General features: G+C 41.8%; 1 protein-coding gene across 1 annotated transcript in view; it reads right to left on the bottom strand.

The window, feature by feature from the left end:
- The window catches only part of cpne7 (copine VII), a 140,779-nt gene extending 116,734 nt beyond the window's left edge, over positions 1-24,045 (bottom strand). Inside the window, exon 1 of the mRNA XM_060838336.1 lies at positions 23,872-24,045. Coding sequence (XP_060694319.1) covers positions 23,872-24,045 — 174 coding nt within the window. The remainder of the gene's footprint in view (positions 1-23,871) is intronic.
- Positions 24,046-25,961: the final 1,916 nt, after the last annotated feature.

Below are 25,961 nucleotides of genomic sequence, written 5' to 3'. Positions count from 1 at the left end.
TGAGTAGGAGAGGTAGTGAGGAACCCCAGTGAGTGAGAGTAGGAGAGGTATTGAAGAGCCCCCAGTGAGTGATGAGAGGTAGTGAGGTGCCCCCAGTGCGTGAGTAGGAGAGAGAGTGAGGAGCCCCCAGTGAGTGAGGAGAGGTAGGAACCCCCAGTGAGTGAGGAGGAGAGGTAGTGAGGAACCCCCAGTGAGTGAAGAGAGGTATTGAGGAGCCCTTAGTGAGTGAGGAGGGGTAGTGAGGAGCCCCAAGTGAGTGAGTAGGAGAGACAGTGAGGTGTCTCCAGTGAGTGAGGAGAGGTAGTGAGGAGCACGCAGTGAGTGAGTAGGAGAGGTAGTGAGGAACCCCCAGTGAGTGAATAGGAGAGACAGTGAGGTGCACCTAGTGAGTGAGTAGGAGAGGTAGTGAGGAACCCCCAGTGAGTGAATAGGAGAGACAGTGAGGTGCACCTAGTGAGTGAGTAGGAGAGGTAGTGAGGAATCCCCAGTGAGTGAGTAGGAGAGGTAGTGAGGTGCCCCCAGTGAGTGAGTAGGAGAGACAGTGAGGTGCCGCCAGTGAGTGAGTAGAAGAGGTAGTGAGGTGCCTCCAGTGAGTGAGCAGAAGAGATAGTGAGGTACCCCCAGTGAGTGAGGAGAGGTAGTGAGGTACCCCCAGTGAGTGAGGAGAGGTAGTGAAGAGCATGCTCTAGTGAGGAGAGGTAGTGAGGTGCCCCAGTGTGTGAGTAGGAGAGACAGTGAGGTGCCCCCAATAAATGCATAGGAGAGGTAGTGAGGAACCCCCAGTGAGTAAGTAGGAGAGGTAGTGAGGAGCCCTCAGTGAGTGAGGAGGAGAGGTAGTGAGGTGCCCCCAGTGAGTGAGGAGAGGTAGTGAGGAGCCCTCAGTGAGTGAGGAGGAGAGGTAGTGAGGTGTCCCCAGTGAGTGAGGAGAGGTAGTGAGGAGTACCCAGTAAGTGAGTAGGAGAGACAGTGAGGTGTCCCCATTGAGTGAGGGGAGGTAGTGAGGAGCATGCAGTGAGTGAGGAGAGGTAGTGAGGTGTCCCCAGTGAGTGAGCAGGAGAGAGAGTGAAGAACCCCCAGTGAGTGAGTAGAAGAGGTAGTGAGAAGCCCTCAGTGAGTGCGTAGGAGAGGTAGTGAGGAGCCCCCAGAGAGCGAGTAGGAGAGACAGTGAGGTGTCTCCACTGAGTGAGGAGAGGTAGTGAGGAGCACGCAGTGAGTGAGTAGGAGAGACAGTGAGGTGCCCCCAGTGAGTGAGTAGGAGAGGTAGTGAGAAGCCCTCAGTGAGTGAGTAGGAGAGGCAGTGAGGAACCCCCAGTGAGTGAGTAGGAGAGGCAGTGAGGTGCCCCCAGTGAGTGAGTAGGAGAGGTAGTGAGCAGCCCCCAGTGAGTGAGTAGGAGAGGCAGTGAGGAACCCCCAGTGAGTGAGTAGGAGAGGCAGTGAGGTGCCCCCAGTGAGTGAGTAGGAGAGGTAGTGAGCAGCCCCCAGTGAGTGAGGAGAGGTAGTGAGGAGCCCCAAGTGAGTGAATAGGAGAGACAGTGAGGTGTCTCCAGTGAGTGAGGAGAGGTAGTGAGGAACCCCCAGTGAGTGAGTAGGAGAGACAGTGAGGTACCCCCAGTGAGTGAGGAGAGGTAGTGAAGAGCATGCTCTAGTGAGGAGAGGTAGTGAGGTGACCCAGTGTGTGAGTAGGAGAGGTAGTGAGGAACCCCCAGTGAGTGAGGAGGAGAGGTAGTGAGGTGTCCCCAGTGAGTGAGGAGAGGTAGTGAGGAGTACCCAGTAAGTGAGTATGAGAGACAGTGAGGTGACCCCAGTGAGTGAGGAGAGGTAGTGAGGAGCGCCAGTGAGTGAGTAGGAGAGGTAGTGAGGTGCCCCCAGTGAGTGAGAAGGAGAGGTAGTGAGGTGACCCCAGTGAGTGAGGAGAGGTAGTGAGGAGCGCCAGTGACTGAGTCGAAGAGGTAGTGAGGTGCCCCCAGTGAGTGAGTAGGAGAGGTAGTGAGGAGCTCCCAGTGACTGAGTCGAAGAGGTAGTGAGGTGCCCCTTTGAGTGAGTTGGAGAGGTAGTGAGGAACCACCAGTGAGTGAATAGGAGAGGTAGTGAGGAACACGCAGTGAGTGAGTAGGAGAGGTAGTGAGGTGCTCCCAGTGAGTGAGTAGGAGAGGTAGTGAGGTGCCCCTGTGAGTGAGTAGGTAGTGAGAAGCCCCCAGTGAGTGAGTAGGAGAGGTAGAAGGAGCCCCCAGTGAGTGAGTAGGAGAGGGAGTGAGGTGACCCCAGTGAGTGAGTAGGAGAGGGAGTGAGGTGCCCCCAGTGAGTGAGTAGGAGAGGTAGTGAGGAGCCCTCAGTAAGTGACGAGAGGTAGTGAGGAGCCCCAGTGAGTGAGTAGGAGAGGGAGTGAGGTGACCCCAGTGAGTGAGTGGGAGAGGGAGTGAGGTGCCCCCAGTGAGTGAGTAGGAGAGGTAGTGAGGAGCCCTCAGTAAGTGACGAGAGGTAGTGAGGAGCCCCCAGTGAGTGAGTAGGAGAGGTAGTGAGGAGCCCCTAGTGAGTGAGTAGGAGAGGTAGTTAGGAACCCCCAGTGAGTGATTGGAAACAGAATCACTGAGCAACAAGACGTATAAAACTACAAATGCATTTTACTTGTTAGCAATTCTATGTGCAAAGACAGGGTTTTGGAACATCACCTACATATTCTTCCATTTAAATTAGCAAATGAAGAACAAGGAAAGGCACCTTTATCAGAAGGACAGTTTCCCCCCCAGTTGATTTTTTATTTCATAATCTTCTTGAGTGATGTTTTGTGTCCAAGTACAATACATAAGCTTATAAACAGAGAATGGCCCCTGTCTGAGGTGGAGAATAGCACAGCGACCTTGTATACCTTCAGGAGAGGAAGGGCGAAGAAATCAGAAAAACTAAACAACATTCAAACACAGGTACATCTGTAATGATATACCTTGGGTTTGAATGCTCTTATTTTCAAAAATCATCATGATGCCAAGTTACTGCATGCCATACTGTCACATGTTGCTAATTTCTTTATTTTGCTTGAATGAGCATGGTGTGATCAGAATCTGACTGGAAATTATAAGTCACAGTTATTATTGCAGTCCATTCTATAGAGAATAAAACAACAAATCTACTTCATTGAAAGGACAGAAAATCTCTCGTGTATCTCTGGATGGTAATTTATGAAGGAATTTCAAACAGAAGTTCACACCTGAATCAATCCAAATTAAGAAAATCCTCATTTTGTGGAGAAAGTCCAATTTCTTTGCAATCTCATTGCTCACTTTATAATAAAATGTCACTATGCGGGTACAAGGAGAAGTTTTGTTGGTTTATATTAGTTATGTAACAGACTGCATACCTGTCATCATTTCCACCAACATCAGCAAAGTCAATATTTTGTTGCACTGCTAAAGATTTGCCAGGTAGGGTTGATAGAGATCATGATCCCAGACCAATGGGGAAACATATTTTGAGTTTCTATAAGGACACATATCCCATGGGATCATACGTCTACAAGCAAATTACTGCAGACACTGGAATATGTACTGAAAACAAAAAATGCTGGAAATCACAGCAGGTCAGGCAGCATCCGTTGGGAGAGAGCAAGCTAACATTTCAAGTCTAGATAACTTCTCCAAAGTTGGCAGAGAGGAAATATTACCCACCAATGTGAAAATACTAGTTTTCAATGGTACAAAAGTGCAGCATGACAGTGGGTGACAGTCAATGATCCCACAAACGTAATTAAGACAAGTTTCGGCACTCCTCACAATACAAACCCTTCATGACAATGACCTTCACTCACCTCTTTGTCACTCAAAGGAGACGGTGAGGTCTACAGATGCTGGAGATCAGAGTTGAAAGTGTGTTGCTGGAAAAGCACAGGTCAGGCAGCATCTGAGGAAATGCAAAATCGACATTTCAGGCCGGAGCCCTTCATCCGGAAATCTGGCCCGGTACGTCGATTTTCCTGCTCCTCAAATGCTGCCCGACCTGCTGTGCTTTTCCAGTAACAGATTCTCAATTCTTTGACACTCAAAGTTGTTTTACCTCAGCGATTAGTTGTCAGAGGATTTCTGCTAAGAATAACCTTGGTAAATACTACAGCACCTTAATGTACTAAAATATTTTAGGAATTTATATTACTTGTCTCAAGTACTGCAATTAGTCTTCAAGAGTGTGATTTAAGAAAACAACCCACTTCCATATTTCCACATGGGATGCATGCAGTCGTTTAAGGTAAAACATCAATGTCATTCAAGTACCCTTAACACTATCCTCCCTCCCTTTAAAAGGAAAGTTTTGTCTGAGAAATGGAAGCAGGAAGGAACAGCAATCCTGTAAACATTGACTGTGCATTGAAAGGAAACTCTCTAAATCATTGCCAGACAAACAGCAGAGCCAACTGGAGCAGAAGATTTGCAAGTTAAGTTTGTAACAGCAGGCTTGGGGAAAATGGGATCTGCTCGGAATGATAGTTTCAGCTTCTTTTACTTTCTCAAAGTATTCTAATATCCTGAAACTCAGTAATTATTTCCTCAAATGAGACTGCACATCTAAAGAAGCTCGTCTGTATTTCCCATTTAAAAGATTGTCTTGTCGAAGATGCCACCCACAATGATAATCAGCAAGGCCCTTTCACTAGAGAATTAGCTGTTGGTAATTGCTATTCATTCCTCACCAAATGCATCATGACATCTTACTTAAAGCAAACACCAACACAGAGACACTCACTCAAGAGAAACTAGGTTGTCCCGTAGAAAAATTCACATCCCCAGTTCACAACAGCAGAGGAAAATGAGACCCATTCTTGAATGTAAAAGCTAATTTTCTGTCTGAACTACAAAATGATATTTTAAATTTTGATTTAAAATGTAATGATGTAAAATGGTTAGAAGTGATGTAAAATACCATTACATTACAATATATGATTTAAAGCATTCCAGTTGAGCAGTCGCTTATTGCAACAAAAACAACATAAAGCATATTTATTGTGGGTTTAGCATAGAAACATATCCCAAGGCACTTCTCAAAGGCATAAGGGGAATAAAAACTGGATCCATGGCAAATGAGAAATCAGGAGAAGCACAATGAAATTCATTCAAAAAGATTTAGGGAGATGGTGGAGGAGACAGGAAAAGATAAATGAGGAATGGTTTAATGAGGTAATGCCAGTGCATGGCACCTTGAAAATTCAAAGGACCACTGTCAATGGTTGGTTCTGAAAAGGTCACTTATGTATAGAGGTGTAAGACACGAGTATGATTCAAAATGAATATTTTATGTCTGTTTTCACAAAAGTGTTGATTGAACCAGTCGTTATAGCTAAGGAGAGAAAAGATTGATATCTTGGATGGGGAAACCTATTACTGTGTTTAGCATTCTTGAGATGTAGATAACTCAGCAGGCTACTATGCGAAGCAAGCTCCAACTAACATTTCAGTCTTCATTGGCTATGGGTCTGGTGCCAGAGGGTGGACAGATGGCTAACATTGGAGTGTTGTTTATAACGTGGGGCAGGGATAGAATCGGGTAATTACAGGCTAGCCAGCTGAACCTTGGTGGCGGCAAATTATTAAAAACATTTTGAGCTCTTGTTTAAAAAAGCATGGATTAATCAAGCTTAGTTGGCTTGGATTTGTTAAGGGAAAGTCATTTCTAATTAAGTTGATTTTATGGGGAAATAAAGAGGAGCATCAAATGAGGGTAGCATGTTTGATGTACTCCACATTGATAGTCTCCAAAATGTTGTCCGCCAACAACTGATGGTCCATGAATGACCTCCAGGTGGTCTGAAACACAAGTCACTGATGCACAGTGCCATGGCCAAGACAGCATGGAAAAACAGGCCAGAACACTATTCCCCACCACTCATATGACAACACACGGTTGGGCTTCTGTTAGCAGGGCATAAATCATAAGCATAGCAACAAAAATAAAATTTTATCAGCAAGCTTTATATTACTGTTATAACCTATAACTGAGGGAATGAGCTTGTTGGGCTGAAGACAAAGACGCAGAAGTCATAGAGTCATAGAGTCACAGAGATGTACAGCATGGAAACAGACCCTTCGGTCCAACCTGTCCATACCGACCAGATATCCCAACCCAATCTAGTCCCACCCTGCCAGTACCCGGCCCATATCCTTCCAAACCCTTCCTATTCATATACCCATCCAAATGCCTCTTAAATGTTGCAATTGTACCAGCCTCCACCACATCCTCTGGCAGCTCATTCCATACACGTACCACACACGTTGCCCCTTAGATCTCTTTTATATCTTTCCCCTCTCACCCTAAACCTATGCCCTCTAGTTCTGGACTTCCCAACCCCAGGGAAAAGACTTCGTCTATTTACCCTCTCCATGTCCCTCATAATTTTGTAAACCTCTATAAGGTCACCCCTCAGCCTCCGACACTCCAGAGAAAACAGCCCAACCTGTTCAGCCTTTCCCTATAGTTCACATTCTCCATAGCTCAGATCCTCCAACCCTGGCAACATCCTTATAAATCTTTTCTGAACCTTTCCGAGTCTCACAACATCTTTCAGATAGGAAAGAGACCAGAATTGCATGCAATATTCCAACAGTAGCCTAACCAATGTCCTGTATAGCTACAACATGACCTCCCAACTCCTGTACTCAATACTCTGACCAATAAAGGAAAGGATACCAAACACCTTCTTCACTATCCTATCTACCTGCGATTCCACTTTCAAGGAGCTATGAACCTGCACTCCAAGGTCTCTTTGTTCAGCAACATTCCCTAGGACCTTACCATTAAGTGTATAAGTCCTGCTAAGATTTGCTTTCTCAAAATGCAGCACCTCGCATTTATCTGAATTAAACTCCATCTGCCACTTCTCAGCCCATTGGCCCATCTTGTCCAGATCCTGTTGTAATCTGAGGTAATCCTCTTTGCTGTCCACTACACCTCCAATTTTGGTGTCATCTGCAAACTTACTAACTGTACCTCTTATGCTCGCATCCAAATCATTTATGTAAATGACAAAAGGTAGAGGACCCAGCACCGATCCTTGTAGCACTCCACTGGTCAGAGGCCTCCAGTCTGAAAAACAACCCACCACCACCACCCTCTGTCTTCTACCTTTGAGCCAATTCCGTATCCAAATGGCTAGTTCTCCCTGTATTCCATGAGATCTAACCTTGCTAATCAGTCTCCCATGGGGAACCTTGTCGAACACCTTACTGAAGTCCATATAGATCACATCTACTGCTCTGCCCTCATCAATCTTCTTTGTTACTTCTTCATAAAACTCAATCAAGTGTATGGGACATGATTTCCCATGCACAAAGCTATATTGACTATTCCGAATTAGTCCTTGCCTTTCCAAATACATGTACAGCCTGTCCCTCAGGATTCCCTCCAACAACTTTCCCACCACTGAGGCCAGGCTCACTGGTCTATAGTTCCCTTGCTTGTCTTTACCACCTTCCTTAAACAGTGGCAACACGTTTGCCAACCTCCAGTCTTCCGGCTCCTCACCGTGACTATTGATGATACAAATATCTCAGCAAGAGACCCAGCAATCACTTCTCTAGCTTCCCACAGAGTTTCCCCAAAGTGATTGAACGTGACGCCTAACATGGGACCGAAGCTCCCCAGCCTGAAACCAGACATTGTCTCATAGCTGTCTCAGGAACAGCAGCAACATTCTACCTGGTGTATTTCCAAAGGAGGATGATGTCTGGTTTCGAGGGAACCTTGCATGTGATGGAGTCCCCAAGTGTCACTAACCCTTGTCCTTCCAGGTAGTAGAGGTTGTGGGCTTGGAAGATGCTATAGGAAGTGGCTTGTGAGTTGCTGCAGAGCATTTTCACTATTGTACACACTGCTGCCCCTCTGTATCAGTGATGAAGGAGTCAATTAATTTCAATGAGATTCTTTGCAAAGGCAAGCACAAGCAGGTAGGGCAATTTTGATAAGAGATCTGCAGGATGTTTTGCACCATCCAAGTGTTCTGCAGGTGAAAACATTTGAGAACTAAAGATTTACACAGATCTAAGCAAAGCTTTCAATAATGTCCTTCACATCAGATTGGTCAGAAAATTAAAGGATTTAGGAATTCAAGAGGAAGTTATAAGTTGTTTCCAAAATTGGTTCAATGGCAGGAAGCACAGGGTAATGAACACTGCATTCTGGATCAGTGGTGCTGGAAGAGCACAGCAGTTCAGGCAGCATCCAACGAGCAGCGAAATCGACGTTTCGGGCAAAAGCCCTCCACTGATCCAGAATCTGGTTTCCAGCATCTGCAGTCATTGTTTTTACCTAAAGAACATTGCAGTTCATGTGGTGTAGGTAAATCTGTGGTGTTGTCAGGGATGGAGCTCCAGGATGTTGACCTAGTGACAGTGAAGTCAGTACAATGTATGGCTTGGAGGGGAACTTAAACTTAGCAATGATTCCATGTCTCTTCCCTTCTCCTTTAGAGGAGCATTCAAGTTAAATCAAGAAGGCTGTGTTTTCCTGGGAAGTGTTAAGCTTCTTGAGTGTTATTGGAGCTGCACTCAGTCTGGCAAGCAGGGAATATCTGATTATACTCCTTGTAGATGGCAGACTGGCTTTGTAGAGTCAGGAGGCGAATTGTTAAAGAAATCCTAACCCCTGTATTTTGGCCACTGTATTTCTTTGGCTGATCCTATTCAAAATCTGGTCAACGTCAACACCCAGGATATCTATGGTGGGGATGTAGTGATTATAATGCCATTAAAATGTCAAGTGGAGATGGTTAGATGATTTCTTATTGGAAATGGTCAATGTCTGGCATTTAAGTAGAAAGCATTGAACATCAGCAAAAGCTGATGTGCATTGTCAAACGCTTGGTGCATTTAGAAATGGGCTGCTTTAGTTTTTGAGGAGTTGTAAATGGTGTTGAATATTGTCCAAATCAGTGGATAAGTTCGTTTCTGGTCTTATGGTGAAGGGAAGGTCATTGATGGAGCAGTTGAAGATGGTAAACACTACCCTGAGGAGCTCCTTCAGAGATATCGTGAGGCTAAGATAATTGACTTCCAATATCCACAACCATCTTCATCCATTTTCCCCACGATTCTCATTGACTTCAATTTGTGAGGGCTGACTGTGATGCCACATTCTTTCAAATGCTTTGTTCTGAAGGGCATTCACTCACATCTTGAGTTAAGTTCTTTAGTTCATGTTTGAATGAGATTGTAAGATGTCAATAGGAAGGTGGACTTGATAAAAACAAAACTAAGCATCAGTAAGCCATTGGTATGAAAATGCCAGTTGATAGAACAGTACTGGGACAGCTTGATCAGGAACAAGCCCAACTCTGCACAAATCTTCAACAGCTGGTATCTTACAGTGGTCCATTGCCTTTGCTGTATTCACTGCGTTCCGCCAAATATTTATCAAGTGAAGTGCATTGAATTGGTACAAGATTGACATCTGCAATGCTGAGCGGTTCAGGAGGAGATTGAATATCCACTTCTGGTTGAAGATGATTTCAAGAAGTTCTGCCTTGGCTTTTACACATGTGCTTGGAGTACATATTATTGAGGATAGGGATATTTGTGGAGCTTCCTTCTGTTAATTGTTCAGTTGTCAAGCACCATTCACTACTGGACGTGACTGAATTAAAAGGTCATTTCAATGAAGCTCCACAGGACTCAGTCGCATTTGGAATTGATCCTGGACAAGTATGAGGCAGTATATTTGAGGAGGACAGACAAGGTCCCAAGGGGTGGATAATAAATGATAGGATTCTGAGAAATACAGAGGAAAAGATGGAGCTTGGCATGCATTTCCCCAGAGTCCTTAAGATAGGACAAAGGGCTTTTGCCCGAAACGTCAATTTCACTGCTCGTTGGATGCTGCCTGAATTGCTGTGCTCTTCCAGCACCACTGATCCAGAAATTAGTTAATGTGGTCAAGAAATCATATAGGATACAGTGCATTTTATTAAATTTTTAAAGGAAAACTTTATCTTATAAGGTATTTACAAAAATACTAATATTCTGATTTTCTACATCTGCAAGTGGTGGCCATTAGTTTCCTGCTTATTTATAGCAGAAAAGAGTTTGTAACCCATCATTGAGTGACTTTAATATATTCTTATGTATTACTACGCAATTGTGAAGTGGAATAATCATAAAAACCAAAAAAAAATGCAAAAGAGACATGAATAGAAATTGCTGGAAAAGCTCAGCTGGTCCAGCAGCATCTGTGGAAAGAAATCAGAGCTAACGTTCAGGTCGAGTAATTCTTCCTCAGAACTCAGATCACCCCCATGTTTGGTGAATAAAACTGAATCACATCAGCTTTCAGACTCTTAGTCCCAAATGTACTTATCGCATGCCACAATCTACAGCTTGTTCAAGAATGTAAAACCACAAGCTACAGTTCTCAATAAAGTGACAGGACACAGAGTACAGACTCCATTCATTTTTTTTATTCGCATTTGCATAGACAGCAGCTTTGTTGACATCTGGTTTTGTTGTAATGTGACAGCTGCTATGTAAACATTTTTGCATTCAGGAATTTTGACACAGAGAAATATCTGTCACTGGCAGAGCAGGAATTAATAGGGATTAGAAAATACCTCAGAATGGCTTGGGTTGTCCATGTTTAATATGTATGTAAGTGTATATCTCCTTTTAAGGAGGTACTGGTACAATTCAGGGACAGTTTTCATTAAAAATCTCCTGAGCATAAATGGCCTTTTACCAATTCATCAAAGCAGCTGTAAAAAAATTCAAAGATGATAAATTTTTTAAAGGTTTATTTAATTCCTTTCCTGCCCTATGACACCTCTCAACCTTCATTTCCTGATTCACTTTTACATCTGGTATTTAGCTCTCTGCCTTGCTATGCATCACCATTGATTGCTTTACAATGTTTCTGTCAACTCAATGTTTTAAGCTCCTTTTTAAATGGTTTCAGATGGTGGTGTCAGTGATAAATACTTTAAAAAAATTTTATGTTATAGTTTCTCCTAGTCATCCCTTGGCAACCAGATTCATCCATGATATTAAACTCATTAACTTGACAGTGAACTTGGACATTGTGCATTATGAAAACTGTGTACTATATGTTCTAGTGCTACACTACATAAGTGGCTAAGAGCTAATGCATATATTTACCAGTTTTCTCTCCCAAAGAAACTTGTTTGATTTCAATTCACCCGAAATTTGATTTCATTTTCTAGTTGATTACATCAGCTTTAGCAGTGATACTGATGAAGACATAGCTTAAACATTGGGTTCCTGTTGCACTTAGTATAACTGTGGTTGGACTATACTATCACTCCTTGTCACAGAATCATAGAAGTCTTAAGGCACAGTAGGAGGTTAATAAGCCCATTACATCTCATAGCCTCTTCAAATAAGTATTATTTGCCTGTGCCAATCAATCTCTTGCTTTTTCCCCATATCTCACACAATATTTCTGTCCAAATAATTGTCCATTGCATTCTTGAATATTTAAATTGAACCTGCCCCACCAACACAGTATACTCCACACCCTGACTACTTGCTGTATGAGAAATCTTTTCTCACACTACTTTTGATCCTTTTGCCAACCACTTTAAATCTATGGCCTCTCATGTCTTTTCCTTTAATGAAAGTGAATAGTTTCTCCCTATCCACGCTATCCAGCTACTCATGATTTTGAAAGCTATCAGATCTCCTCTTACCTTCTCCTCTCCAAAGAGGATGGTCTCAGCTCTTTAATCTATTCTCCAAACTGAAGTTGATCTTTCCTGGGACTATTCCTGTGCACTATTTCTGACTCTTTCCATTGCAATCACATCCTTTGTATATTATGGAGCCCAAAACTGTATACTCCAGCTAAGATCTAACAAGTGTCTTATATAAGTTCTTTCCTGATCTTTCACTCTATGCCTGAATTAATAAAGCTGAAGATACTGAATACTTTATTTACTGTTTTCTCTCCCTATCCTGCCACCTCAGTGAACCATGCACATAAACATTCCTATGGCTTTGGCCCTGTACCCCCTTTAGAATTGTGCCTCTATTTTAAACTGTCTTTCAATGTTTTTTCCAACAAAAGTGCATTACCTCACTCCTCTCTGCACTGAATCTCATTGGCCACCTATCTGTCCACTCTCCCAACTTGTTAGTGTCCTTTTGGAGTTTCATGCTATTCTCCTCATAGTTTACATTTCTTCCAGGTTTCATGCTTTCTGCAAATTTCAAAATTGTCTCCTACACACCAAATGTTTGAGCATTAGTATTTATCAGGGTCCCATAAAACAAGGGTCCCAGTACTGATCCCTGGGGAATTCCACTATAAACCTTTCTCCAGCCTGAAAATATCCAGTGACTATTACTCCCTATCTCCTATTACTCAGCCAGTTTTGTCTTCACAGTACAACTGTTCCTTTTATTCTTATAACTTTCCTCACAGGTCTGTTGTGTGTGTCACTATATCAAATGCCTCGGATAATCCATGTAAACCATATCCACAGTGTTACCCTCAGTGAGCCTTTCTATTATCTCCTCAAAAATCTCCAGCAGGTTGGTCAAACTCATTTCCCTGACAGAAATCCATGCTGATTCTTCCTAATGCATTCACTCTTTCCTGAATAATTATTTTTAGAATGTTCCCCACCAATGATATTCGACTGGTTGAAAGAGCTGTTCTTGGAAAAGGTGATAAGTTTTTTAATTCTTCAGTCTTCTGGTACTTTCCCCGAGTCGAGGGAAGACAGAAAAATTATAGCCTCTAATTATATAATTTCCACTCTCATTTCCATCAAATCCTTGCAAGTATCTCATCTGGTCCCAGCGCCTAGTCAACTTTGGACACTGCCCTGAGTAGCATTTCCTTTTTTACAAACATATGCAAAATATTCATTGAACTCCTCAGTCGTGGAATGATCCTTCCAATCTACACAGCTACATGGTTCAGAGAATCTATGCACTCTGATTGGCATATGAAAGGACTGACTTGCGGTTCTGGAAGCTGCTGCCATGAACAAAACACGGAAGTCTGTGCAATGGCAGGAAAAATTAAACAGAACACAGCAGCCATGCTCCTTGTGTCCATGTATAAATCCCCACATTTATCCACTTTATTTTTCACCTGTGAAGTTCACTCAACCTGTCCAAATTCCCTCGAAGACTCCTTGAATTATCTTTACAATTCACACACACACTTAGTTTCACATTGTCTGCAAACTCAAATATTACATTTAGTCTCATATCAAAATAACTTGTCAAGGTTTTAAACAACTGGGAACCAAATACTGTTCCTTGCAGCACGCAGGGGGTTGTTCAGCTCAGCTGGCTCGATGACGGGTTCTCAGGCAGTACCAACAGTGCAAGTTCAATCTCTGATCTGGCTGAGGTTGCTGTGAAGGTCATACCTTCACAACTTTTCCCCATTGCCCGAAATGTAGTGACCCTCAGGTTAAACCGCCAGTAGTCATCTCTCTCGCTGTCCCTCTCAGGAGACAGGGCCCTCTGGGACTGTAGTGACTTTACCTTGCAGTATGTTGTAAGTCACAACCTGAGAATTATCCATCTATTACTACTCTCAGTTTTTTCTTGCTGTTAACCAAACCTCAACCTATTCCACCACCGATTACCAGCTTCTATTCAATGTGCTGTCATTTTGTTTACTAACCTCCTATGCAGCTGCTTACCAAAAGCCCTCTGAAAATCCAAATACACTGATTTCCCACTTTAGAAATCTGCTAGTGACGTCCTGAAAAACACAAATAGGTTTTTCCAAAATTATTTCCACTTTATTAATCTGTGACTCTGACTCTGCCCAGTCAGATCACTATTTTCTAATTGTCCAGTTGCCATGTCCTTTACAATAGATGCTAGCAATTTCCTTACTACTAGCATCGGACTATTGACTCTACAGATTCCCAATTTCTCTCTCCCTCCTTACATTTGTAACCTTCCAGTCTGCAGGCATCATTCCAGAATCTCTTGAATTGAAAGATGGCCACCAATGCATCCATTATCTCCATTGCCACCTCTTTCAAGACTCACATATAGATTTGACAACTTTCAACCCTACTTTATTCATCCAATATTACTCATTTACTGAAACTAATTTCTCTCAGTTCCTCATTCTCATTAGTCCCTTGAAAATCTGTTACATTGGTGAGATTTTTTTGTATCGTCTGCTGTGAAGATAGACACAATTAATTATTTAGCTTCTCTGCAGTTTCCCTTTTGCCCATTATAAATGTTGTCTCTGTCTATATTCACGTTTGTCTTTGTGAACCTTTTCCTTTCACATACCTGTGAAACCTTTAATAGTCTGTTTTTATGCTCACTACTAATTTTCAATCACCACTTTTCAGTTCTTACCATCCTTCGCTGAATTCTAAATATGTTCTCAATCCTCAGGCTTATTTTTTTTTTGTCAATTTTGTCAACTTTCTCCTTTAGCTAACTAAAATATTTAACTTCCTTTGTTGGCCACTTCCTTTGTTGCTAGCTTTTTGTGCTGTAAAATAATGCATGCTTTTTAACCATGCATTAGATTTAGTTACCTGCCTTTGCCTGTCTGCTGTCATTCCATGTTTATACATTTTCCAATTCAACATAAACTTCATAATTTTGCATTTAGATTTGAGATTCCAGTTTCAAATTGATCTACATGATTTTGAGATTTATTGGAAAATCTGTCATAATATGGCCAGTCCTCCCTGAAGATTATTGATTAACTCTTTCTCATTGCATAATACTAGATCTAAAATAGCCTGTTCCCCTGTTGGTTCCTCAATAACCTTTTCTAGAAAATCAGCTTGTCTACATTCAAAGAAAGTGTCCTCCACAATATTGGTGCTCATTAGATTTACCTAGTCTTATGCAGATTGGAGTTACTATAATTTTTGCAAGACCCTGTTACATTCATCATTAACACCCTGGTTTTTACTGTGCCCTATATTACCATTACTGTTTGATGACCTATAAACAATTCTTACCAACATTTGTCAACACTAGCTATTTCATAGCTCCATCCAAACACATACAGTTCCAAAAAAGTCATTCCAGGTTTGAAAACTAACTGTGTTTCTCTCTCCAGAGGTGGTGCCAAACCTACTAAGATTTTCCAAAATTCTCTGTGGTCCAGGTTCTCAGCAAGCACATCTTGTTCTTCTAAGGTAAGTTACTCTTTACATGTTGACTTTCCTTGAATATTCAGTTCCAGTTCCCAGCTGTGGTCATCTTGTAGTCGTCTCCTTAATAGCAAACTTTTAATATTTGTTTATCTCCATTTATGTCATCAATTCATCTCCCTTGTTGTGAATGCTCTGTACATTCAGATAGAGATGCCTTTAGTCCTGCTTTATAACTCCATATTTTGACTCTATTTGACATTAGCATTTGTTCCTACTGCCTATCGTTTATGTCTTTTCTACTTCCCAAAACCAGCCTTGCTTTTCTCCTAGCTGGATTCCTTCATGCTCCCAAAGCTCTGCCAAGCTCGTTTAAACCTCCTAACAAATTGTCTTGCAAGTTCTGTTCCTGCTAAGGTGCAACTTGTCCTCCTTGTATACATCTCACCTGTCCCAGTACCAGCCCAGAAATCTAATGACCTCCCTCCTATACTATTTCTTCAATTCAATGTCCATTCACTTAATCTTCCTACTTTTCTACTCAGTAGATGTGCTATGGAGAGCAACTCTGGTATTACTAAGTTAGAGATCCTGCTTTTCAATCTCTTTCTTAATTCAGGATCTCACTCCTTGTATGTACTTCGGTGGTCCCATGACATCTGGTTGCTCTGTGGTCACTCTGTTGATTGATTGAACATCTACACTTGGTGTAAGGGCAGGTTATAAATTGTCAGGCCTGCATTCCAGCTGAGTGCAGCTCAAAGTTAGGAGCATTGAATTTGCCCATAATATGCTACCCCACGAGATAGTCAGAGATCCCAAGTATACCTTAATTTTTAAAGCTACAGTGCTCTGTTCAATCCAATTTCATACATGATATTGGAAATTATTCCATACTGCAGTCGTAAGATTATGGGCTGAATCTTATGGTTCTTTTGGTTAAATCCAAGAAACTTTAAGATTGATGGAGTGATTCTCAACACAAGACTGAGCAAGTTTATTCACAGCATCATGCCAACTCACTGCCATCGTTGGCATTTGAAGCCTCGCAGCAAGAATCACATCCAATTTCGACCCCAGCTTACCACATGCCACACCCAGAACATCTGCCATGCAGCAAATATGCAGGAATTCACCAGTGTCCCTTGCATCTGAGTCATTAAAGCTGGACCAGCACTGTCAGTCCAGGGCAGCCCTGCACATTCCTGATTTTTGATCCCGACATGGCAGACAGCAGGAAATTTGGTTCCTGAAGGTTCTGCAGAACAGAGATGGTGCATGCAGAGGCAGCACATCCACTTCCCCCAGGGACCAGCAGTACAGGCCAGAGCACCAGACCATGCCAGCTTGTCCGACGTTGACACCCAGTCAGTGTAGTCTCAGTCATCCAGAGAAATATCCGACACTGTAGGTAGACGGTTAATGTCTTCCTCTCCACTGGCAGAGTTGCCACCATTCTCTCTCAGAGACCTCACTCAATCTCTGTTACTGTGTTCACCTCCTACCAAGCTTCATCATCAACCACTCTCACTACTGCCTACAACACCTTCCTTTGCTCATCCTCACCCATCCCAATCCTCATCTGTACTAACCCTGCATGCCTTCTGTGCTGCCTCATCAATCACTGGGGGACACCTTCCCACCTTAACTAACATTAATAGTTGTGCCAGCCAATTTCATCTTCCATAATACCTCTCTGTCCCTCTCATTACATGAGTAAAACAACACAGCGGAAAGACTCAGAACAGGTAGTGAGCTGTATGGCATTCAACTCCCACCATGTTACGAGGAGAAGATCCTGATGCTGACCACTCTGGGCTGCTATAGAGTCTATGCTATGCCTGAAAGCCCTGTGCGAATGCTAACCCCCTTGACATAACTGATGCCTGTTGATCGGCAGGCCAAGCTTCCTCCCATTGTGACTGCACTAGACAGCATAGAAAGTCAGCAGGAGTTTAATCCTGGTATCTGTCGTGAGGGGAGAACAGCACAAAAAAGGCAAGGCTAGGATGGTATGAGCTCACAGGTAGGCTCAGAGTGGGTGAGTGCTGGGACAGTGAGCGGAGAGCCTGGAGCTGCAGTCTACTCCAGTCCATCAGCCAGGCGTGTATCCCTGAATGCAGAATGTCCTTGCTGCAGCATCACAATGACAGTTACCAGTGAAGCCTGAGATGCTACAACCAAAGTGCAGAAGAATCCTATAAGTGGATCTGACATGCTCCATATGTTGGATGTCAGTGTCTGTGAGTGTGGGATGTGTATGGCCAGTGCCATGTACCATGACCTGAAATCTTGGTGTCCAGTGTAAAACATGAACATCAAATGGAACAAGTGGCAAGTTGAACCTATCAAAAACCTGCTTTGGTTTCCCTATCACATTTTCCAGTGATGAGTTTATATGGAGACTTTGGAAAGATTGCTACCCATGGTGAGTTGAGCTGTCAACAAGCTGTTTAATCAAGAATAATAATCAGCAATTGGGAACTTGCCACTGCACAGCAAGGTTTATCATGCCACTTGTGAAAAGCATATAAGATGTGGTGAGATTATCTCAACATTGAGATAGGTCTCTCTCTCAATACTGCCGTACATCTCACCATAGCCCAAATTGCTCAGAGCCTGGTAATTATCATTATATCTTTGCACAATGGTATTGATGTGATTTGAAACTACACAAGAAATTTCAATCCTCTTGCTATTACTTCTGACAATTTGATTCTTTAATCCCTGAATGAAAAGTTATGCACTTGGGGCTTACAAGAGATATTGGCCATATGTCACCAGCCATAGCACTAGTAAACAGATAAATTGTTGTTGTGTCGCCATAGTCTAACCAGACCATAGAGGCTGCTCTCTCAGTAGAGAGAACTGATTGGTCATGATTTAACCTGAGGACCACCATACCTCAGGCGAGGGATGAGGTTAAAAAAAGGCCTCCATGGTAACCTCAAACCAGTGATGGGAATTGAACCCATGCTATTGGCATCACACTTCTCTGCAAAGCAACCAATCCAGCCAACTGACCTAAGTAAATTCCCACAGATAAATTACTCAATACCAATTCAATTATTTGAATAATGGAACAAAAATTAAAATGGTGCGCATAAAAGCCTTGACGTTTTTATTACCATCCCCCATCTGCGCCACCAACAATGCAACCAGCACAACTGCTCCAAAAAACATCGGCCAATTGCAGATTTTCTTGTCGCCATGAATGGCCATCACCCCAACAACCAAATTCCAATCCTCCTTTCTGCTTACCCTGTACCATCTCCTTCCATCAGTATTCCCCCAATCCATTTCTTTACCCTGATCTCTATCTCCCCCAGATTGCTATCCTCATTTAACACCAACCTTTGTTTTCCCTCAGCTTGTTCTCAGCTCCCAGATGGCTCCTTGCTCACCAATTGCCAAAGGCAGTTATTAATGGTTTACAATTATGATTTTCCACCACTTTCTGCCCCACCTAACAGCCTTCACCTTTGTCAGCTATAAGATGGGAAACAAAATTTCAGCAATGCTGAGGTGGATCTCCACATTTCTGAAATACCTTCCTCCATTCCTTCTGCACAATCGCACATTCTGGCTTCCTCGTTATCCACCCCTAGAGGCCCTTAACATTCGTTAGTTTTAATTACCTTGCAAAAACACTCAGCATTTCCATCCTCTGTAAATACACTAACATGCACAAAGCTTACCTAAATACGTTGGAAGAATGCCAGGACAGACAATCATAAACCATTAGTGACACAAAACTTGGAAGAATTCTAAATTGTGAGTTGGACAGTATAGAACTCCAAAAAGACATCAACAAGTTGGAGAAGGAAGCAGAAATGTGACATATGAGGTCAATCACAGAGAAATGTGAGGTGATGCACTTTGGTAGAGGGAATGTTAAAAGACAATAAAAAGTAGGGGACACAATTCTAAAAGGGGTGCAGGGGCAGAGAGACCTGAGTGCATATACAGATCACTGAAAGTAGCAGGACAGCTTGAGAAACAAATTAATAAAGCATACAATCCTCAGTTTTATTAACAGGGACGTAAGATACAAGAGCAAGGAGGTGATGTTGAACTTGTATAACTCACTTGGTAGACCTCGGCCAGAGTGTTGTGTCCAGTTCTGGGTGCCATTCTATAGGAAGGATATGAACTCATTGGAGAGCAGAATGAACACAGTCCGCTGATTTCTCAGCAACAAATGCAAACAAGCAGACAAAACAATGTCCAGAAACACTAGTCACTCTCCCCTACATCAAAGGCATCTCGGAAATGACTGCCAGACTACTCAGACCCCTTGGCATCATAGTAGCCACAAACCCACCAACACACTAAAACAGCAGCTAATGAACTTGGAAGACCATATACAGACAACAAGCAAAACTAATGTCATTCACAAAATACTTTGCAAAAACTGTAACAAACACTACATTGGACAAACAGGCGGAAAACTAGCCACCAGGATATATGAACACCAACTAGCCACAAAACGACATGACCTTCTCTCACTAGTATCCTTACGAACAGATAAGGAAGGACACCACTTTGAATTGGACAACACATCCATTTTAGGACAAGCCAAACAGAGACATGGACGAGAATGCCTACAAGCATGGCATTCCTACCGAAACTCCATCAACAAACACATCGAGTAAGACCCCCATCTATCACTCCCTGAGAAAAAGAACAGGAAATGACATTGCCACAAGAAATAACATCACCAACCCAAAGAAACCCAAACATATAAATAGAAAGCAGGAATCATGTACACTGCTTCGCCTGAGACCCACTGAAGATGTTACCGAGTAGGGTGATGAAAGATCTGGAAATGAATCTCCCAGCTCAGCGAGCAAACCTACATCCAGAAGTAATTTACATGAATAGTTCCAGAGACAAGAAATTTCTGTTCTGAGGGTAGACTGAAGAAGTTGGAACTGTTTTCATTGAAGAAAAGATGGCTAAGAGAAATTCTGAGAGATTTTCAAATTCAGGAGTGGGTTGGAGAGAATAAATAGGGAGAATCAAGAAACAAAAGTGAAGTGATTTGCAAAAGAAGCAAATGAGAGGTGAGAGCAGAATTTTTCCACAAGAGTTAGTAGTTAGGATAAGAACTGCGTGTCTGGAAGAGTGGTGGAGGCAGATTCAATTGAGACATTCAAGAGGACACTGGATGATTATTTGGGTATAAACAATGTGCAAGGATACAGGGAAAATGTAGGAGATTGCCAATAAGTAATGATTGTCATCTGAAGAGCTCCTTTGGGAGTTCCTCAAAGTACATGTTTTCTAACCAACCTGATCAGAGATGTTACTACACACATCTCAACCAGATGGGACTCCAAACCTGGACCTCAACATCCTGGCTTGGAAATATATCACCATTCCTTCAGCTTCACGGGGTCAAAATCTTAGAACTCCCCACCCTAAGTGCATTGCAAGTGTACTGACACCAAATGGTGTGTAGAAGTTAAAGAACTTAATTCACCAGAAACTTCTCCAGCTAAAGATGAGCAATAAAAGCTGGACTAACTAGCAATGCCCGCATTCCTGAATTCATTTTTTCAAATTAACAATTACAATTAGCGTATGAATACATTAAATGGGAGACATTTCTTCTTTTTAAGCAACCTGTTGACGTATATTTAATCAACTTTTTCAGATGTTTTATGAAACACCCCTGGAGCACGCTGGACTTGAACTCAGGCTTTCTAGTAAGGACAATACCACTGTGCCACAAGGTCTTTAAGTCACTAATAAATACAGATACCCAACAATAATAGTCAGCAGGAGTTGCTGCAATAAGATTCAGATGGACCCAATCAACAGCTATGTAGTTATTTTAATGATGTCCAAAAGATACATTTCATAATAATTCTTCACCTGAAATTTTAAAAATGTATTTAACCTGTTTCTGCTGGAATTAAATTTTAGACAGCTGTATTTTCACTGAGCAGATTTTGTAAGAAGGTTTCACTGATAGATGGAAGTGTTTTATTTTTCATGAAGCTGCGGAACTCATCGGGGGACACGTTACAGTGAAAACACATTCCAATAGTTGAGAAATTGTTCTAATCATGTGTTGACTATTGAGCTGCTCCATTTGTTTGGATGCAATACATTCAATATAAATTGTCCTTAATTCATTCCACAAAGACAAGTAATTTGTGAACAATGCCAATGCACCAGGGTTAAAATTGCTCTTGGAGGGCTCTTCTTGAGATTTTCCTTTTTGATTTTCAGTGGCTCTATCTCTCATTCTCATTATGAGGTGGTGCAGTCACATAGCAACACTACCTTCTACATCTGTGTTGATATATGTGGAATTCGGTATTGCACAGGCATGGAATTAGAAAAATTCAACATCCAAAATCGTTATTCCATTAAACACAAAGCCACAAAGTAAAAACAAAACATTAATTACATAAACACCACAGTATTTGACACAACGCAATATACAAGTTAGCAAAAGACTTTTCTTTACGACATAACAGGCAAATACCTCCATCCAAAATTCTATCATTTTAAATAAACCTTCCAAAGGCTAGTGAGCTCATAATTATTGCATTTCTCTCACATTTTTAGATTACTTACAGTGTGGAAACAGGCCCTTCGGCCCAACAAGCCCACACCGACCCGCCGAAGCGCAACCCACCCCTACATATACCCCTTACCTAACACTACGGGCAATTTAGCATGGCCAATTCACCTGACCCGCACATCTTTGGACTGTGGGAGGAAACCGGAGCACCCGGAGGAAACCCACGCAGACACGGGGAGAACGTGCAAACTCCACACAGTCAGCTGCCTGAGGCAGGAATTGAACCCAGGTCCCTGGCGCTGTGAGGCAGCAGTGCTAACCACTGCGCCACCGTGCCGCCCTATATATACAGACTTTAACCAGACAGTTAATATCCTTTTTGGTGCATCTGATGTCTCAAACTCAGATTTAACAACTAACAGTGCTCATTAAAATACCAACTGTTCCATTTTTCCATATAGTAAGCCCTTGAATTCACACAATGTTGAGCAAAATATTCATTTGCAAGGAATTTGTTGAATCAGTGACTCCATATTTTCCTGCCTCCATTTAGCTCAGTAATTCTTTGACTAGTTTGGAATTATTCTCTTTACAGCTTCCCTCTATGCCCCAGCTCACTACACACCCTCTCTCCTTGCCCATTTGCAGCTGCCCTGTTTAACCTCCACCCCCATTGATAGCTTGTCTGTTAGGAACTGACTAGCCATGTGTAAAGTTCCAGGGGATCATATCCTGGAGAGTCAGGTAACACGTAACAGAACACGAGCCTAGATCCATCTTCTGACCATTCAACATAGCAAGTTGTAGTAAGCACAGAGTTCTAACATTTTCAAGTCAAATGTATGATTATTTCTAACATTATGGGAACCAGAAAATATGACCCAATTTCCACCCACCCCACTACAGCCTTGCTCTCAGCACAGCTTCCTGCTACTTCACCCATCCTGTGTTCCTGACAACTCACGATGCTAAGTCTCCAGTCCTGGTTTGTTCACCACCACCAATCACATTGGAGTTTCTCCTCCAATCACAGGCTGCTTCTCTCACATGTTGGCTGAAACACAGGAAGAACTAGCCTATGATTGGAGGAGAGACTCTCCAGGAACTTTGTCTTTTCCATGAGTGAGTCAACTTTTTCTCAATGATTACTCACATAATTAATTTTAGGGTGTGAATTCCTGCCCCCACCCCCACCCTGTCTCCCAACCATCCCATCCATCTTGAACACTGTAATGTAAACAATCATTTTTTTTAATTGAAGCAAATACATCTGTGTGTATATTACACACTTCATAAACCAGAGAAAGTCTCTTAAATCCTGTTAGATAATCATAAATTAATTGCAGTTAAATACAATTTCCTGTGATTCTCACCATCTTTATTGTGTTCTGGGGATAAGCAAGTATAAACTCATAGAATATGGAAATTACAACATGTAAAAAGAAGTTTGTGTTGTTGGTTTATGAATGGAATACTCTACTTGAATCCCATTTTTCTGACCTTACCCCCACATTCTTTTAGATTCTCTTTTAGAATCAGTCAAATGTAGAAAGGAGGCAACAAACTTGGACAGAATGTTTCCCAGAGGGAAAAAGAGAGGATGTTAGGTCAGAGCCTGTCTCACATTTTTTGAGACAATCAGTTCCACGCAGGCATTGAAAGAAGAAAACAATGAGCTTGTTATCAAATCGCACTTTTCACACCTCAAAATAGATTAGATTAGATTACTTACAGTGTGGAAACAGGCCCTTTGGCCCAACAAGTCCACACCAACCCGCCGAAGCGCAACCCACCCATACCCCTTACCTAACACTATGGGCAATTTAGCATGGCCAATTCATCTGACCCGCACATCTTTGGACTGTGGGAGGAAACCGGAGTACCCGGAGAAAACCCACGCAGACACGGGGAGAACGTGCAAACTCCACACAGTCAGTCACCTGCGTCGGGAATTGAACCCAGGTCCCTGGCGCTGTGAGGCAGCAGTGCTAACCACTGTGCCACCATGCCTCCCACAATACACACGCCATGTATTTTTATGGGCAATAAAGTGGTATAATTTATCTGCTATTTTAATCAGCAATGTTATTAGAAAGTCTCTATCCATCTTTATCCAGCAGTTTTACTGGAAGCAAAAGTCATGATCCACATTATTTGAAATACATTATACAAACCTTTCATACATACACTAATGGACAAGCACATTGATATTGTCTTTTGAACTAGGTAACATCTATTGATTGTCACTTACCTCTACCCAATGTCCCTGAGACTGCATCATAAGTACCACAGATGGGTCAGATTTATTGAGAGTATCTCTGTCCAGCAAAGCTTTGCAGGAAACACGTAGCTCCACCTTGGATACACAGGGAGCAGTGACAACACCCAATGGACCTGGAGACACCCTGCCTGTGAGCTCAGTCATCTCTGCACCAAGAGATGTCTGAGAAACCAGCAGCAAGGATATGTTACTGGGAGCACCTTAACAAGGGACTGAGCTCTTCACCAAGGCACCAACAATGGAAAGCCAGCACTGAGGATTTGTTTTGGATGTTGACACCAAGGCAACTGCCACTGAGATGTTAGAAAGTATAAAGGTGATAAAGATTATTTCAGTGGAATCAGTTCTGTTCGAGGATTCTTCAATTCAGCGTTGTTAATACTGTGAATTTTCCATCTTCAGTATCCAAGAAAAAACTGAAGAAACGGTATGTAGTCCTTTCAGACAACTCCACAGAACCAAAAGTGATATCAAATGCACCTGAAAATAAATCAAGAAAAAGTTTACTGTAATAAAGATCATATTTCAAAGAAATTTGAAGTCTGAGGCCTGTGATTCAGTTTAACAGTAACTAGAATGAATGAATGTTAGTCTTTTTTTTACATAACCTATTCTACCCTGTTGTTAGATTTTATAATGTTTAAGTGCCCATTTTTCTAGCTGGAAAATGAAATTAAGCAAAAAAAATAAGGGAAATAATAAAAAAGGAAGATAATGCTGCCTTTTTTTAAGAGACCAGGAAATAAACAAATAAACCCTTTTAAGCCAATGTTTTCTCTGTCATTCTGAAGCATAGCTGACTCTATGTACATAAATATGTGTTTCATTCTGTTCCAAAATTAGAGATAGATACAACATGCTCATTCAAGGTTTCACACATTTATTTTCATGATTTAGAACTTCACATACATAAAATTACCTCCTATTTGGTTTTATCAAGGAGTACAAATAATTCCCATTCACTTTTTAAAAATATTTCAGATCATTTTCCCATTATTTTCCTCTTATCTACATTCATCCTTCAGCACCAAATTATATCCCATTCATTTCAGTTAACTATATTGTAAACGTGTGAAATCATATATTGTCACTATCCATTATTTCTCCAATATTACAGTTTTGTGTCCCTTGTCTTTCAGGTGGAAAGCACACTCTAAACTTCACATACTAGACATCACACTGGACTACAAGTTATAAATAGTCATTTCATAAAATCACACAGTACAGAAGAGACTCTTCCGCCCACCAAGCCTGTACCACCACGTTTGACCAAACTTTTTTTTTGGTCTTCTGAAATTGGACATAACCCCAGGATTTAAAATCACTTGGAAACAGGATCAACTGCCGAGGATTTATTTCAACATTAATCCTATCTATTGTAATTAAATATTGGAGAATTAAAAGAACTCAGATTGGCCTTAATAAAAGAACGAAACCGTGTTCTTCATGGTATATTGCTCCTTTCCCTATAGAGTTACTATGAACAATGCCTGTTTAAACTATTATTCTAAATTATTTCAGTCTTTCAAGCTCAACCTGCCAGTTTATAAATAAATTTATCTTATATTCACACTGTCCTATTTAATTTTTTGATGGGAGTGATGAAACGTGAGTGAAACTTCAAAGAATATTTTACAAATCATCACTGGCCTCTAAAGGCAATGAAGGAAAGCTATAGTGCATGACACAACTAACAGTTTCAAGGTACCAATGATCATTCACTTCTGTATTCATACAGCTTTTTAAATTAAAAAGATAACTGACCTAACATAACTTTCGTTTATCATGATCAGATCATACATCCACTATTTAATGAAAACAATAAAACCAGAAAATGCTTGATATACCCAGACAGTATCTGCGGAGGAGTCATTGATTTAATGGTGGAATTCTGCAGATTAGTTCCTGCTGGAGTCACAGCACTTTTATTTGTAAGTTGAGCAATTTGCTCAGTTTTCCCAAGACTCCTTCCCCCAGCCATGGCATTATCATTCAAAATCCAGTCTTTTCCAAACATTAGCAAGGACATGTAGGATTATTCTGTCAACGGAAATATTTCT

The sequence above is a fragment of the Hemiscyllium ocellatum genome, chromosome 17, assembly GCF_020745735.1.
Source record: "Hemiscyllium ocellatum isolate sHemOce1 chromosome 17, sHemOce1.pat.X.cur, whole genome shotgun sequence".
NCBI classification, from domain to species: Eukaryota; Metazoa; Chordata; class Chondrichthyes; order Orectolobiformes; family Hemiscylliidae; genus Hemiscyllium; species Hemiscyllium ocellatum.
The sequence above is the reverse complement of the archived record's forward strand: the minus strand, read 5'-3'. Positions and strand labels throughout refer to the sequence as shown.